Source organism: Syngnathoides biaculeatus, chromosome 22 (genome assembly GCF_019802595.1).
Source record: "Syngnathoides biaculeatus isolate LvHL_M chromosome 22, ASM1980259v1, whole genome shotgun sequence".
Taxonomy (NCBI): Eukaryota; Metazoa; Chordata; class Actinopteri; order Syngnathiformes; family Syngnathidae; genus Syngnathoides; species Syngnathoides biaculeatus.
The window spans coordinates 1,418,789-1,432,327 of NC_084661.1; the positions used below are offsets into that span (position 1 = coordinate 1,418,789).

Below are 13,539 nucleotides of genomic sequence, written 5' to 3' on the forward strand. Positions count from 1 at the left end.
CAACTTTATTCCTCTATAGTTCCCACAGCTCTGAACATCCCCTTTGTTCTTAAAAATGGGAACTAGAACACTTTTCCTCCATTCTTCAGGCATCTTTTCGCCCGCTAGTATTCTGTTGAATAAGTTGGTCAAAAACTCCACAGCCATCTCTCCAAATTGCTTCCATACCTCTACCGGTATGTCATCAGGACCAATTTCCATTTTTCATCCTCTGTAGTGCCTTTCTGACTTCCCCCTTAGTAATCATTTCCACTTCCTGGTCCTTCACTCTTGCCTCTTCAACTCTTCCTTCTCTCTCATTTTCTTCATTCATCAACTTCTCAAAGTATTCTTTCCATCTATTTAGCACACTACCGGCACCAGTCAACACATTTCCATCTCTATCCTTAATCACCCTAACCTTCTGCACATCCTTCCATCTCTATCCCTCTGTCTGGCCAACCTGTAGAGATCCTTTTCTCCTTCTTTCGTGTCCAACCTGGTGTACATGTCTTCATATGCCTCTTGTTTAGCCTTTGCCACCTCTACCTTTGCCCTACGTCGCATCTCGATGTACTCCTTTCGCCTCTCCTCAATCCTCTCAGTATCCCACTTCTTCTTCGCTAATCTCTTTCCTTGTATGACTCCCTGTATTATGGGGTTCCACCACCAAGTCTCCTTCTCCCCTTTCCTACCAGATGACACACCAAGTACTCTCCTGCCTGTCTCTCTGATCACCTTGGCTGTCGTCGTCCAGTCTTCTGAGAGCTTCGGTTGTCCATCGAGAGCCTGTCTCACCTCTTTCCGGAAGGCCGCACAACATTCTTCCTTTCTCAGCTTCCACCACATGGTTCTCTGCTCTACCTTTGTCTTCTTAATCTTCCTACCCACCACCAGAATCATCCTACATACTACCATCCTATGCTGTCGAGCTACACTCTCCCCTACCACTACTTTACAGTCAGTAACCTCCTTCAGATTACATCGTCTGCACAAAATATAATCTACCTGCGTGGTTCTACCTCCGCTCTTGTAGGTCACTATATGCTCCTCCCTCTTCTGGAAATAAGTGTTCACTACAGCCATCTCCATCCTTTTTGCAATGTCCACCACCATCTGCCCTTCAAAGTTCCTTTCCTGGATGCCATACTTACCCATCACTTCTTCATCGCCCCTGTTTCCTTTACCAATATGTCCATTACAATCTGCACCAATCACAACTCTCTCGCTGTCTGGGATGCTCAGAACTACTTCATCTAGTTCCTTCCAGAATTTCTCTTTCAACTCTAGGTCACATCCTACCTGTGGTGCATAGCCGCTAACCACATTATACATAACACCCTCAATTTCAAATTTTAGTCTCATCACTCGATCTCATACTCTTTTCACCTCCAAGACATTCTTAGCCAGCTCTTCCTTTAAAATAACCCCTACTCCATTTCTCTTCCCATCTACTCCGTGGTAGAATAATTTAAACCCTGCTCCCAAACTTCTAGCCTTACTACCTTTCCACCTGCTCTCTTGGATGCACAGAATATCAACCTTTCTCCTAATCATCATGTCAACCAACTCCTGAGCTTTTCCTGTCATAGTCCCAACATTCAAAGTCCCTACACTCAGTTGTAGGCTCTGTGCATTCCTCTTTTTCTTCTGACGCTGGATCCGGTTTCCTCCTCTTCTTTCAAACAAAAATAAACACCAACCTTAAACTCAGCAGATTACCAGATGTTGCATATTGATGAGTTAGTACAAATAATACAGTCTATTGATTTTTTGTGAACAGGAGGTGATAACCAGAGACTCGTATGACCAAAGCCAAGATGAAGGTCTGTCTGGAGTAAGCAATAACCATGCCACCCCCCCAATACCAGTTCCCGCTATTGTCAAGGTTGTCATGAACGATAAAATAAATGGCATGCGCTCGTATTTGAAAGTCAATATAAATATTCTGCTGTGTTTTACTTCTGGAACAGTCCAAGACATCGGACAAGAACCGCCATAAGAAGCCCAAAGACGTGAAGCCCAAAGTGAAAAAACTCAAGTACCACCAGTACATCCCGCCGGACCAGAAGGCTGATAAGTCGCCTCCCCCTATGGACTCGGCCTATGCGCGACTCCTCCAGCAGCAGCAGCTCTTCCTTCAGCTGCAGATCCTCAGCCAGCAAAAACACGCTCACGCTCATTCGCAGTCTCAGCAGCACACCCACAGTGCACAGATGCAGGGCCAAGCTCAGCAGCGGCAGCCTGCCTTCAGTTACCAGCCACACCAACAGGCACTGATGCAGAAGTAAGTCACAATGGGGGAAAAAAAAAACCAACTCTATTACTGTTTTTGTTTTATTACACAGATAATCAAGTTGTTTCATGGCATAATGACAATGACCTTTGACCGCTAGCACACATTGACATTAATTCTTACACTATGGTTATCAAACCTTTACACCAGGTACCACCCCCACTCCAAAAAATGCCTCTCCAAGTACCACAATCGTGACCAACATTAAAATACAGGAGGAGTAAGCCTAAATATTAAACAAAAACAAGACCACTTTTGTATTCTTGACATATTGAATATTTGATTTTACAAGAAAAAGTCCACATTTAAGATGATATTACATGGAAAACATTTGTTTAATTGATGGGAATAAAATTTAAATATGAGAAAAATGCGTAATTTTCCGGAATTAAATTTAAAATGTCCAAAACAAAATGTGACAATATCAGGGGATAACTGTTACAAGTTATTCAAATCAAATTGCCGATAAAAGCTCAATAAAATTGCTTAGAGACAAATATTTACAATATATTAAATGCAGATGTATAGAACTTAAATATAAAGTTAAATATAACTGAACTGTGTTTGGGGAGGTTCTTCATTCGCGTCCCACTGAAGGGAGGCCACATACCACAGAGGGGTATTCACACCAATCTTCGAGAATTGTTGCTCCAAAAAACACTGTTATACTCCACAATATGCTAACAAGTACTAGCCCATTGACTAGTACAACATCATGTAAAGTACTGTGTTGCTCTTATGGATTAATATGCTCAAATCTTTCATTCCAGAGGGTCCAGCGAGCAACTGTCAGCTTGTCCGTCCAACAATGGAGAAAGCACCACATCCTCACCAATCAAGACCACGTATCCGAACCAAAACGGGCTCTCCCCAGTAAAACCTGGGCCCCTGCCAGCCAATCTGGATGATCTTAAAGTAGGTTCTATAGTTAATTACCCTCACCATTCACTTCATGAGAATACCAAGTCAATTCATTGTTCTTTCTATTTCTTTTGTTTCGCTTTGCAAGGTCTCAGAGCTCCGGCAGCATCTCCGTATTCGTGGCTTGCCTGTATCAGGTACCAAGACAGCCCTCATTGAGCGACTCCGGCCCTTCAAGGACTCCAATTCCGGCTCATCCCCGTCAGGCTCCTCTGATATCACCACAGTGACCTTCCCCGTTACTCCGACAGGCTCGCTGTCTTCTTACCAGTCTCCGTCCTCTTCCAGCACTCTGTCCCAGGGTGGCTATTACCCTTACCCCAGCAACTCTTGCACCCCTCCAATCTCACCGGCGTCCTCGGAGAATTCCCTCAATGGCTCACTCCCAGACAGCTTCAGTGATGTGCCCATGTCCTCTCCGCCACAGTTCGCCCTGCAGGCATCTCCCGGCCAGCTCGGTGTGGATGATGGCTTGGGAGGGGGCGGATCGCGAGCCGGGGAGGGTGGAAGAATTGAAGGCATGGATGCGGAAAAAGACAAAATGCTAGTTGAAAAGCAGAAGGTGATTGAAGAGCTGACATGGAAGCTACACCAGGAGCAAAGACAGGTGAGGAACAGCAATTGTAATATATTGTCAAATCACCCAATGCAGCTACACATTATTTGGTAATTACTACATACACTACATCCCGTCCAAAACCCTTCTCCTTACTGTAGACCGAAAACTGATGAGTTTGACATCTAATAATAAGTCAGACAAGAGATCAACATTTCAGTTTTCATTATTTTATTTTTTTCAAATCAATTAATTGATTATTTATTTTGCCAGAAATTTTATACAGTTCATAGTTTAAAAGCTTCTCTAATAGGTTTATATTCAAAGGTTTTGGTTGACGGCTGTCCTTTTCCTGTCAGCCATTTTGGAAATGATACCGATGGATGCCGATCAGGCTATGATTTAACTTCTTGCTACTAATTATTTTCAAAAGTTTGCAAAACGTGTATGGAGGTGCTGCAGTGAGCTACAGCACAGCCTAAAAGTGGGTGTCCTGGATCAAAGGCAGAGGACAAGAGCCTGCTTTGAGTGCAAAGAGCACGTCAAGCCAGTGAGCCAAGAACGTCACCGAACTTTTTGTGATCTATTTCCAGGCTAAAGATTGACCTGGCCAGTCTAATTTCCACTTTGTGCCCTTAATGAAGTCCTTTGTTGTTTCCGCAGTTTGCTTCAGGTCATTATTTTGCTACATGTTGGAGAACCCTAATCAGAAACAGTGTAAACAGTCTGCACTATTTATAGTATGAATAAGAGATAACGGGAGACATCTTAGCAACTAAACACATGGGTCAGTGTCGAGAAAAGGCTTTATCTTTCAAGTTATTTATCCAACACAGAGGTTAAAAAATAAATACATGATAAATAAATTGGAAAGTCTCTTGTCTCATATTGATCCTTTGATTACAAACTCAATGTTTTGAGTCTCAATAAAAACAAGTGAACTTTTCCTTGTTCCGATGCATTTGGAGAACTACTTTCACTTGACAGTACATTTTCTTTACGTAGTAATGGAAGGCATTCAAACTGTTCCTCGTGTATATCCCAAAATAATGCTGAGAATGGAACGGTGTATTTGAAGACGTAGTATAAATGTGTATTCAGTAAAATACCATTTTTATGCCCGTGCTTGTTAGGTTGAGGAGCTAAAGATGCAGCTTCATAAGAGGAAGCGCTGCTATGGAGCAGCGCAAGGCACCATCACTCCATCTCAGTCCCAAAATTTGGCCTTGCACAATCAGACACCAGGCTTGATGGGTCACCACCCCTATGAGATGAACATCAAACAAGAGCCGATGTCATTGTCTTCGAGCTGCCCCCTCTCCTCTGCTAAACATATCAAGAGCTCCCCAGGGAATTGCATGGAGGACATGGGACACTGCAACGCCATGCTCCCCAGTATGGGGGGCGATTGTGGACCACAATGTATGAACTCAGCTGTTTCCTCAGCCAGCCCATCCACCATGACTGCTTTCCTTAGTCCGCAGTGCTCACCGCAGGACTCACCAATCGGAAAGCCTTCCAGAAGCCCCCAACCGTCGTCTCCTAGCAACTCTTACATGCAATCACCTCCCATGGGGAGGGATGGCTGCACTCACCCCACCTCCCACTGCAGTACCAGAGGATGCATTATGCAGGTATGATACATTTAGCGAGGCATATTCTATAGGACAGGAACCAGCAAGCCTTAAACCTTCATTGGAAGGTGGAAAGTGGAACCTTTAAAGTTGAACTCGTAAATTGGATACAGGACACTGATGTGACTGCAGCGGCTAGTGCAATCTGCTTTTTCCTTGACAATCACAGCACGTTTGTGGTTCAATAATGAAATATTTCAGTAAGTACAGTATATAAGGTGTCTGATGGGAACACTAGGGTCCCAGTTTTTCAGTTGCTGTGAATTGGTGTACCTGTACGTGCTAGGGTAAATCCCCGTGTGTGACTAAGTTGCCCACTGCATATTTTTTTCGTCCAGTTCAGTTGCAATCAGCTGTATTGTTCGGTGTGCAGGGTCTGAAAAAGTCCAACCGGGATCCCAAATGTCTAAATAAAAGTTGATCATCAACAAAATAACCTGCACAAATTTGGTCAAATTCACACATGTGAAAGCAGTATTTCAAAATGCTCTTAATTTCAGAGCCTGATGACCGTTGACAGGGTGAATGCTGAGGATATTGAAATGTTTCCTCCCACATCCCCCCCAAAGAGTGCATGGTGATGTTAAGTGAAGACTCTAAATTGCCCAGAGGTGTGAATGTGAGTCCTGATAGTTGTTTAGATGTGCTCTGCGATTGGTGGGTGACCAGTTCAGGGTGTACCCTGCCTCTCACATGAGGATACCTGGAATAGGCTCCAGTACACCTGCGATCCCAGTGAAGATAAGCGGTACAGAAAATGGATGGATGGATGATTTAAAATCTGAGATGTGTCCTAAATGACAATCACCTTCAGATTAGGTAATACTGCATTTCAAACATACTGAATAAAGCTTTACCTGTGCACATGCTCTCTTACAACAGGTACCACATAAGAGTGGTTCTCAGATCACCAACTGCTCTTATCCGACAGACCAAAGAGGCCTTCAGGGACTTTATTCCAATACATCAGATTATTCCTTCAATCACAATGGCACAGCCAAATCTGGCAACCCAAATATGCAACCAAAGGTAAATAACGACTGGAGTTCTCTATCTGCTTTGTCCTTTATTTCAGTAACATTATATTTTCGTCAACTCAACCGCATCATAAAGACCCAATTCATTGTTCCTTCAATTTAATTTTTCCTCATTAATTAAACACACACGCGTGGTAAACTCCCACTCAGAGAGCTAATGCCACTTCTCACCTATTTCATGTAGATGTCATTAATGCGCCCGCCTCATCAGGTTGGCCAAAAGTGCCAAGTCTCCTTGAATAGTTCACATTTATCTGACTTTAACCAGCCCCCATGCAATGAGGATGCAGTGATGCGGGCACATTTAAATCCATGATTAAGACTCTACAAATTTTAGGTGGCCCTTAATTTTGTTTTATCTACTGGCATTTCTCTGTTGAGTTTCCTAAAATCCATCACCTGTAGCGTATCTGTTTTTGTATTGGCTTGTCCTTTGTGCTGTTTTTGTCCACATTTTTGAGTACACTTTTGTAAATATGCCAACTATAAGCATAGTTTGAGTGAAATAATTAGAAGTCTATATTGGCATCACAATTATGCCTACATAATACAGTCAGTCTCGTATGCAAATACAGTGGAACTTCAGTTCATGAACACCCCAGTTCACCAGCAAAAATTATAAAAGAAATACTGCCACCATTCATGCACGATTTTTGTTTCATGTACATAGTCATGGCATGGACATCAAAGACTCGCTTGTCTTATACGTCACACATTGCAGGTAATTACTGTATTTTTCATTTTGTTTTATATTGTGGCGACCCCTAACGGGACAAGCCAAAAGGAAAAGAAGAAGAGGATTCACCATCACTATTGCTCCAAAGAGCTTGAAAACCGATTGTGATACTCTTATGAGGAAGTCTAATCCTATATCTGTTATCTTATATTTGATACGCTATTAGACGGGGAGGCAGTGGAGTTGTTGCAGGGTTGGCTTGATGTGGTTGAACAGAAAGGGCTTTTGTGATAATATGGGCGCCAGAGTTCTGGAGAAGATGTAGTTTTTGTAGTGACTTGTGGGGGAGATCAAACAGGAGAGAGTTGCAATAATCCAGGCGGGATGAGACGAGGCTAAGAATGAGGAGAACAGCAATGTGTGTGTGGTTGGGGGGGCGGGGTTGATAAATGTTTTGTAAGGGAAAGTAAGCAGACCAAGTGTTTTTTTTTTTTTTTTTTTTGCTTGGAAGAAGAGTGTTCTGTTCCTGTTTCAGCATTTATTTAATGTACTGTATTCATTTTTAATCACACATGATCAACATCAAGTAAATATAATTTTGTTCTGGAATTGAAACAGATTAATTGCATTTCCATTCATTTCAGTTGGAAACATTACTTTGGTTCGCTTTTGTTTTGGAAATTGAGTCATGGAACAAATTAAATGAATGCATTGAAGTTCCACTGTACTGTTGAAACTTCTAATTACATGTTGATAATTTGTAAAAATATTCTCGCAGTTGCAAATGATTGAAAACATCATCCTCTTCTGCTTCAATTTCCCTTTCCCGGTTTGAACGGTTCTCCCTTATTTATTTTTTTAAATTGCATAATTAATCATTGCTCATCTCATCAACAATGCTGTTAGCAGTCCACAATGGATTGAAAACAAGTGAGAGTACATCCCCTCAATTTGTCAACATTCTGTAGATCCCATCTTTAAAATAATAACTAATAATACCTTTTTTTAATGTACCAAAAACTTAAGGACCACTTTTTCACTAAGCTCCCATGAAGACTATGTGACAATGACACTGCTTACTTTGTATTATTGCCATTTGTTTTTATTTTTATTTTTTTTTTTTTTAGTCTAAAAAGTCTATTGGTCATGGTTTTCAAGAAATGCTTCTATAACTGTTTTGCATATCTATAGACTGCTTAACGGCGTTTGTCTTTTCAAGTAGAATTGGCCAAAACCATTATTAAAATTCCACATTTATGTGTTACAGCAACTGACCAGAAGTCAGCAGATGGATGAACTTTTGGATGTCCTCATCGAAAGTGGAGGTTCGATGAACTTTTTGAATTGTCCAAAACGATTTCTCACACTGTATATAAACCACACATGCTACATTAGATAGATACACATGCCCAATCTAATGAGATCCAATAAATGAACAAACAAACAATGGTGAAATGATCAATTGTAAAGTGAGGCAATTAGTATTTACTTTCGATTGCTTAACGTGGGGTGGACTGCGCTATTACACGAGCAGGGCTACATATTAGCAATACAAAGAAGTAGGCTATAAAGCAGAACAGTTCAAAACGATTGTTTATTTTGAATATTTGGATTTGTGTCACACTTGGTTAAACATGTTCACTTGATGCTAACCAGTAGAGGTCTTGCTACTGTATGGGATTGCTTGTGGAAAAAGGTACTCCATCCAACTTCTACTGAGCAACACATTTTCATTTTGTCACTTTTCATTGACAGATGACCTAACTACATAGAACGATCCATGCTTCCATTTTTTGTGTAAAATATTTCTGTACCCAGGTTGCTAATGTGCTAATGTATCTATTCCTATTTGACCAGGGCAAGATGTAAACTCCTTCTTAATCTATTTTACCCCCTCCTACTGTGAGGTTTCTATCTTGCTATATCAGCAAGTTAGCTCCTTAGCTTTTTTTCCCCCTTAAATCTAGATCATCATTTGAAATCCAAGGCAAGATGTAAAATCATTAAGTTGTCTCAGCACTTTTTATGTCAACATGCAATGCTTTAGCATTTAGCATTTTTCCCATTTTCCTATACCTGAGGACAGGGCAAGATGTAAAATCCTCATCAAGTCGCCTTAGCACTTTCTTTGATCTAGTTTATATGTTTATATAAGTCACCATATAGTCTATCATTCGCAATGTATACATTCTCATTGAAATAATATCTGAAAGCAAGACAAGATATAAAATCCTTATTAACTGGGCTCTATACTTTCCCAACACAGGTTCTATTTTCCTCTGTTAGCATACCAAATGTTAGCATGTTAGCATTCCATCTACTGTCATACAACAATACCCAAAAATTGCAAAATGTCAAATTACAGCTGATGTGGTCCAAAACGGACACGAGCTGTAATTTGCAAAAACAAGGAGACCAAGAACTAGCCCTTCAAAGTGTCTGGAGCTAAAATGTGTTATAGATAATCGTATTCACATGAGACATAAATTACTTCTTACAAAACCTGTCAAGTGTGAAACTGTAAGCTAATTGTTTGTTCCTAGAGTTTACTATTTTCTACATTACCGGGAGTTACATTATCATCAACCTGATGCATTCCTCCCTCATCTTCTCTTTCTCTTCAAGAGATGCCAGCTAACGCCAGAGAAGAGAGGGAGAGGTCCTCTGTAACCAAAGTCTTGCCTCACATTACTGTGTTCCCAGGGTACCCCAGCTTACTCGTCCCAAGGCTCCACCGCCACTACGAACACCAGTCACCCACACAGCTTCATTACGACCACCTGGAGACTCTGCTGGGCCCGATGACCAGGGGAGGGGAGGCAACCTCTCTAGAGATGGCCACAGATGATGGGCAGCAACAAGACGATGGAAATCGAGGCAGCGAAGGCTACGGCAGCTCCCACAACCACCAGCGCAACCATCACCACCCCCAACAGGACAAAGTTGGGACCAACAGAGATTTGCCGGGCACACCACTTTCTCCCCTCAACAAAGTGTCTGCTTTCCCTGAAGTGCAGGGAATGGTCAGTATGGCTTTCAGCGAGACCCCATGGGAGACGATGGAATGGTTGGACCTGACGCCCACGACCTCAACCGCTGCCTTCAATGTCCCAACATCCATTGTACCCAGCATTTTTAACGCAGAGTTCTTGGATGTCACTGACATGAACTTAAACTCTGCTATGGACCTTCATCTGGAGCACTGGTGAACGCAGACAGATCGACATGCCAAAGCTAACGCACCAGCTCGTGATTTAACCGTACATGTCACATGAATCAACTACAGTATTAGCTAAGAAAATAATGGAACTCAAAAGAGCCGGAGCCCAACAACCCTGAGTCAGACCAATCCTCAAAACCAACAACAAAATAGACAACTTTGTCAATATAGCTTATAGTTATGCTATGGGGTTAAGATCCATTCATCGTTGAATGAAACTGTTTAAAAAAAATAACAATAAATTCTTGCTGTTTTAACAAATCTGTTCCATGCTTAAACAGCCGTGACTCCTACTGTGTTCCTGCGTGGTACGCTTTCCTGGCCACAACACAGCTGGAACACGTGCTTGCTCAGATCTGTTGTATAATGGAGATCGTTTCTCCCGCCAGTTATGAATAACTACTGCCTTACTTGATTATATAAAGGAGCCTTTTAAAGACAAAAAAAGGGTGCCAGAGACAAACCAATAGATTTAAGAGAGTAAAGTTCTCTATCGAGACAGTGGCGGTGGAAAAACTGCTCTTTGTTTTTTCCCCAGACTGTTGTGTTTGTCTTGGGGGAAATATCACCAACACACTCAGTAAATAAAAATTGAAATTGAAAATTTGATTTAGAAAACCAATAAACTGCAGCATCATTATCAAAAAGATGACTACGTAAGCATGCTTGGGACGGATGAATGTGCCACTGTGAGTGTGTGCCAGCGGGGGGTAACTGCTTTGGAATGGTACACAACAATCAACCCAGTGCAGCCTGAGTTTAAAAAAATGCTGTTTTGATTAATTGGTATCAAGGTTTTCCAGACTGTACTGTAATCCAGGGCCGTTGTCACCCCTGGAATCTTTTTTTTGACAGCCTGTGCGTGTACCAAAGCCAAATTGACAAACATTCTACAGACTGTTACATTACCGACACCATATTGCTTTATAATAGCCATTTATGAAATGTTAAAAGTTTTACACCATAGTTACTCTAAGGGTAAGGCTTTTAAAGTTTTTGGATGGTCTTTGTGAATAATTCGTCTTTGAATGTAAATATGAACAAAACTCACTGTACACCTTTAGTTTAACCGATACAGTATTTGATACACTTTGCTTTGTGATAGAATATTCATTGGGTATAAAAAGTCTACTCACCCCTGTTCAAATTGCCATTTTTTTTTCATATTAAAAAAACGAGACCAACCATTTCACAACTTTACTATGACCTTCACAAAAAAGGAATAAAAGTAAAACTAAACTGAAATAAGAGTGCTGCAGTGTGCACCCCCTATGTGGCTCTACTCAGAATCAAATCATGTTAAATGAGTCAGCACATTCCTGCCATTATTGCAGCGCCTCTAAATAATAATTGGGAAGAAAAAAAATCCTATTGCCACATTTTCTCCTCTTTTTTTCTTTTGTTTCACAAGAACCTTTGAAAAGAGATGTGTAGACTTCTTATGTCCACATGGGTAAAGATGCCTGGCATTTGTTTGAGGGACCCTTGTAACACTTTTTCTAAACACTTCTTTTCAAACTTATCTATTAAGTGGCATTATATATCCAAAAATGTTGGCCATATGTATTTTAATCAGCAGAAATTGCACCTGTAAAATAATTTCTGCTTACATACAAACATTAAACAATGCCAGATAAATTTCAACGTAATCTCTATTTTTCTAACAAATGCTTTTTTTTTTTTAAGGTAGGGGTGGGGTTGTTCAGCTTTTAGCACCCGAGGCCAGCCACAGTTATTTATTTTGTGTAATATTTGTGCCGTTTCATGTATTTATACTGACATTCCTTTTTATGTAGAGATTGCCACTTGTTTTTGGATTGAATAAAAAAAAAAACTCCAGCGTTGCCTTTTTGAGCACAGACAATTGCCTTTGAAAATGTGATGTAGTCTGAAATCATCACTTCAAAAGGAATTATTTTCTTAAATCATTTGGCATCATGAATTGTCCAGTACTAGCACTTGTGAATAATAAATGTAATATATACCTGTATACAGATTTCTACTGTGAATACTGCATTTTAACTCACCACAGTCGGCCTTCACAAAGTAGGCGCCCTAATAAGAAGTTCCACTTTGTTGCACATGTAAATACTTGTCACACTTTTGAGAGCTCTTTGCTTAATCTGCTCAATGCAAGGCTACATTCATCACCGTTATCTTTTTCTTCAGTGTAAATCCTTTAAAAAAAAATGCAATAAAAACTTGCCAAAGATTTGCAGTAGTCCCAAAGTAAAATAAGTGTCTTGGAAATAGGGACTGTAAACAACCGTGAAGTTTCGATGTTTCGCTAAACTTTTGTTTTCTTACATTTTGTTCTCAGCAAACATTGATCACCAATGTATTGTAACTTTGTTCATGGCTATATTTTGTAGCATTAAACTTCAGAAAGGAATATGAAAAAGGAATTTTAACCTAAACGGGGAGGGGGGGGGAATGATCAGTCATTTGATATAAAATAGGTGCGGGATTCACAGAGTAATTAGTGAGATTCGCAGGGTAATTAACACTAATGTTGTGTCAATTCATATTTACCGTGTGTGATGTTAATAATCTAGTAAACCAGCAGAAAAAAAAATGCAATTGTCCATTTACTGTTTTGAACTGTAAAATCAATGAATCATCCCTGTATGCTGTACCTTTATATATATATATACACACATTTAATTTGCGCAATATGTAATAAATTGTGTTTCCATTGGTCTTTGTGTTGTCAATGCATGAGGGGGACATGTGAAATTCATATATGAAGAGGTCAAAACTACCATTCAGTACTTTGGACACCAGACAAACAATATTATTTAATACTAAAAGAAATTACAATATTGACATTTTCCTTCCCACCATTCATATAGGTAAAAACATCATGAACATAAATATAATTTGGGAATAACTTCGCATAGTTTCATAATCATAGTAACTATCAATAAGTATTGAGTATTAATTTCCACTCTACTGGATTACCTTTGTGCCTTGGAATCATCACATCTGATCTTTAGCTATTCATTTCCACAGCCAAGACATTTGTGAATAATAATAGTCATGAAATAAAAGAAAATGTGTCTCTGACAGAAGTTGCAATGTCGCTTGCCCACTGACTTAATGTTGTTTGAAAAAAATGTTTGCATTGCTGTACCCAACGTAAAATACAGCAATAAATTCACCACACCAAAACAGGCTGTGCACTTTTTTTTTTTATATATATATATTGCGTGAGGGGAGA

General features: G+C 40.3%; 1 protein-coding gene across 22 annotated transcripts in view; it reads left to right on the forward strand.

Moving 5' to 3' along the window:
• Positions 1–13,462, forward strand: part of myocd (myocardin) — a 140,699-nt gene extending 127,237 nt beyond the window's left edge. For 17 of the 22 annotated variants that reach the window (XM_061810338.1, XM_061810336.1, XM_061810343.1 and 14 more), the window contains 8 exons: positions 1,763–1,867; positions 1,953–2,266; positions 3,046–3,190; positions 3,285–3,803; positions 4,886–5,386; positions 6,269–6,415; positions 8,367–8,424; positions 9,725–13,462. In XM_061810338.1, coding sequence (XP_061666322.1) covers positions 1,763–1,867; positions 1,953–2,266; positions 3,046–3,190; positions 3,285–3,803; positions 4,886–5,386; positions 6,269–6,415; positions 8,367–8,424; positions 9,725–10,308 — 2,373 coding nt within the window. In that variant the 3' untranslated portion in view covers positions 10,309–13,462. The remainder of the gene's footprint in view (positions 1–1,762; positions 1,868–1,952; positions 2,267–3,045; positions 3,191–3,284; positions 3,804–4,885; positions 5,387–6,268; positions 6,416–8,366; positions 8,425–9,724) is intronic. The other 5 variants (XM_061810329.1, XM_061810326.1, XM_061810330.1 and 2 more) reach the window with 5 other exon arrangements.
• Positions 13,463–13,539: the final 77 nt, after the last annotated feature.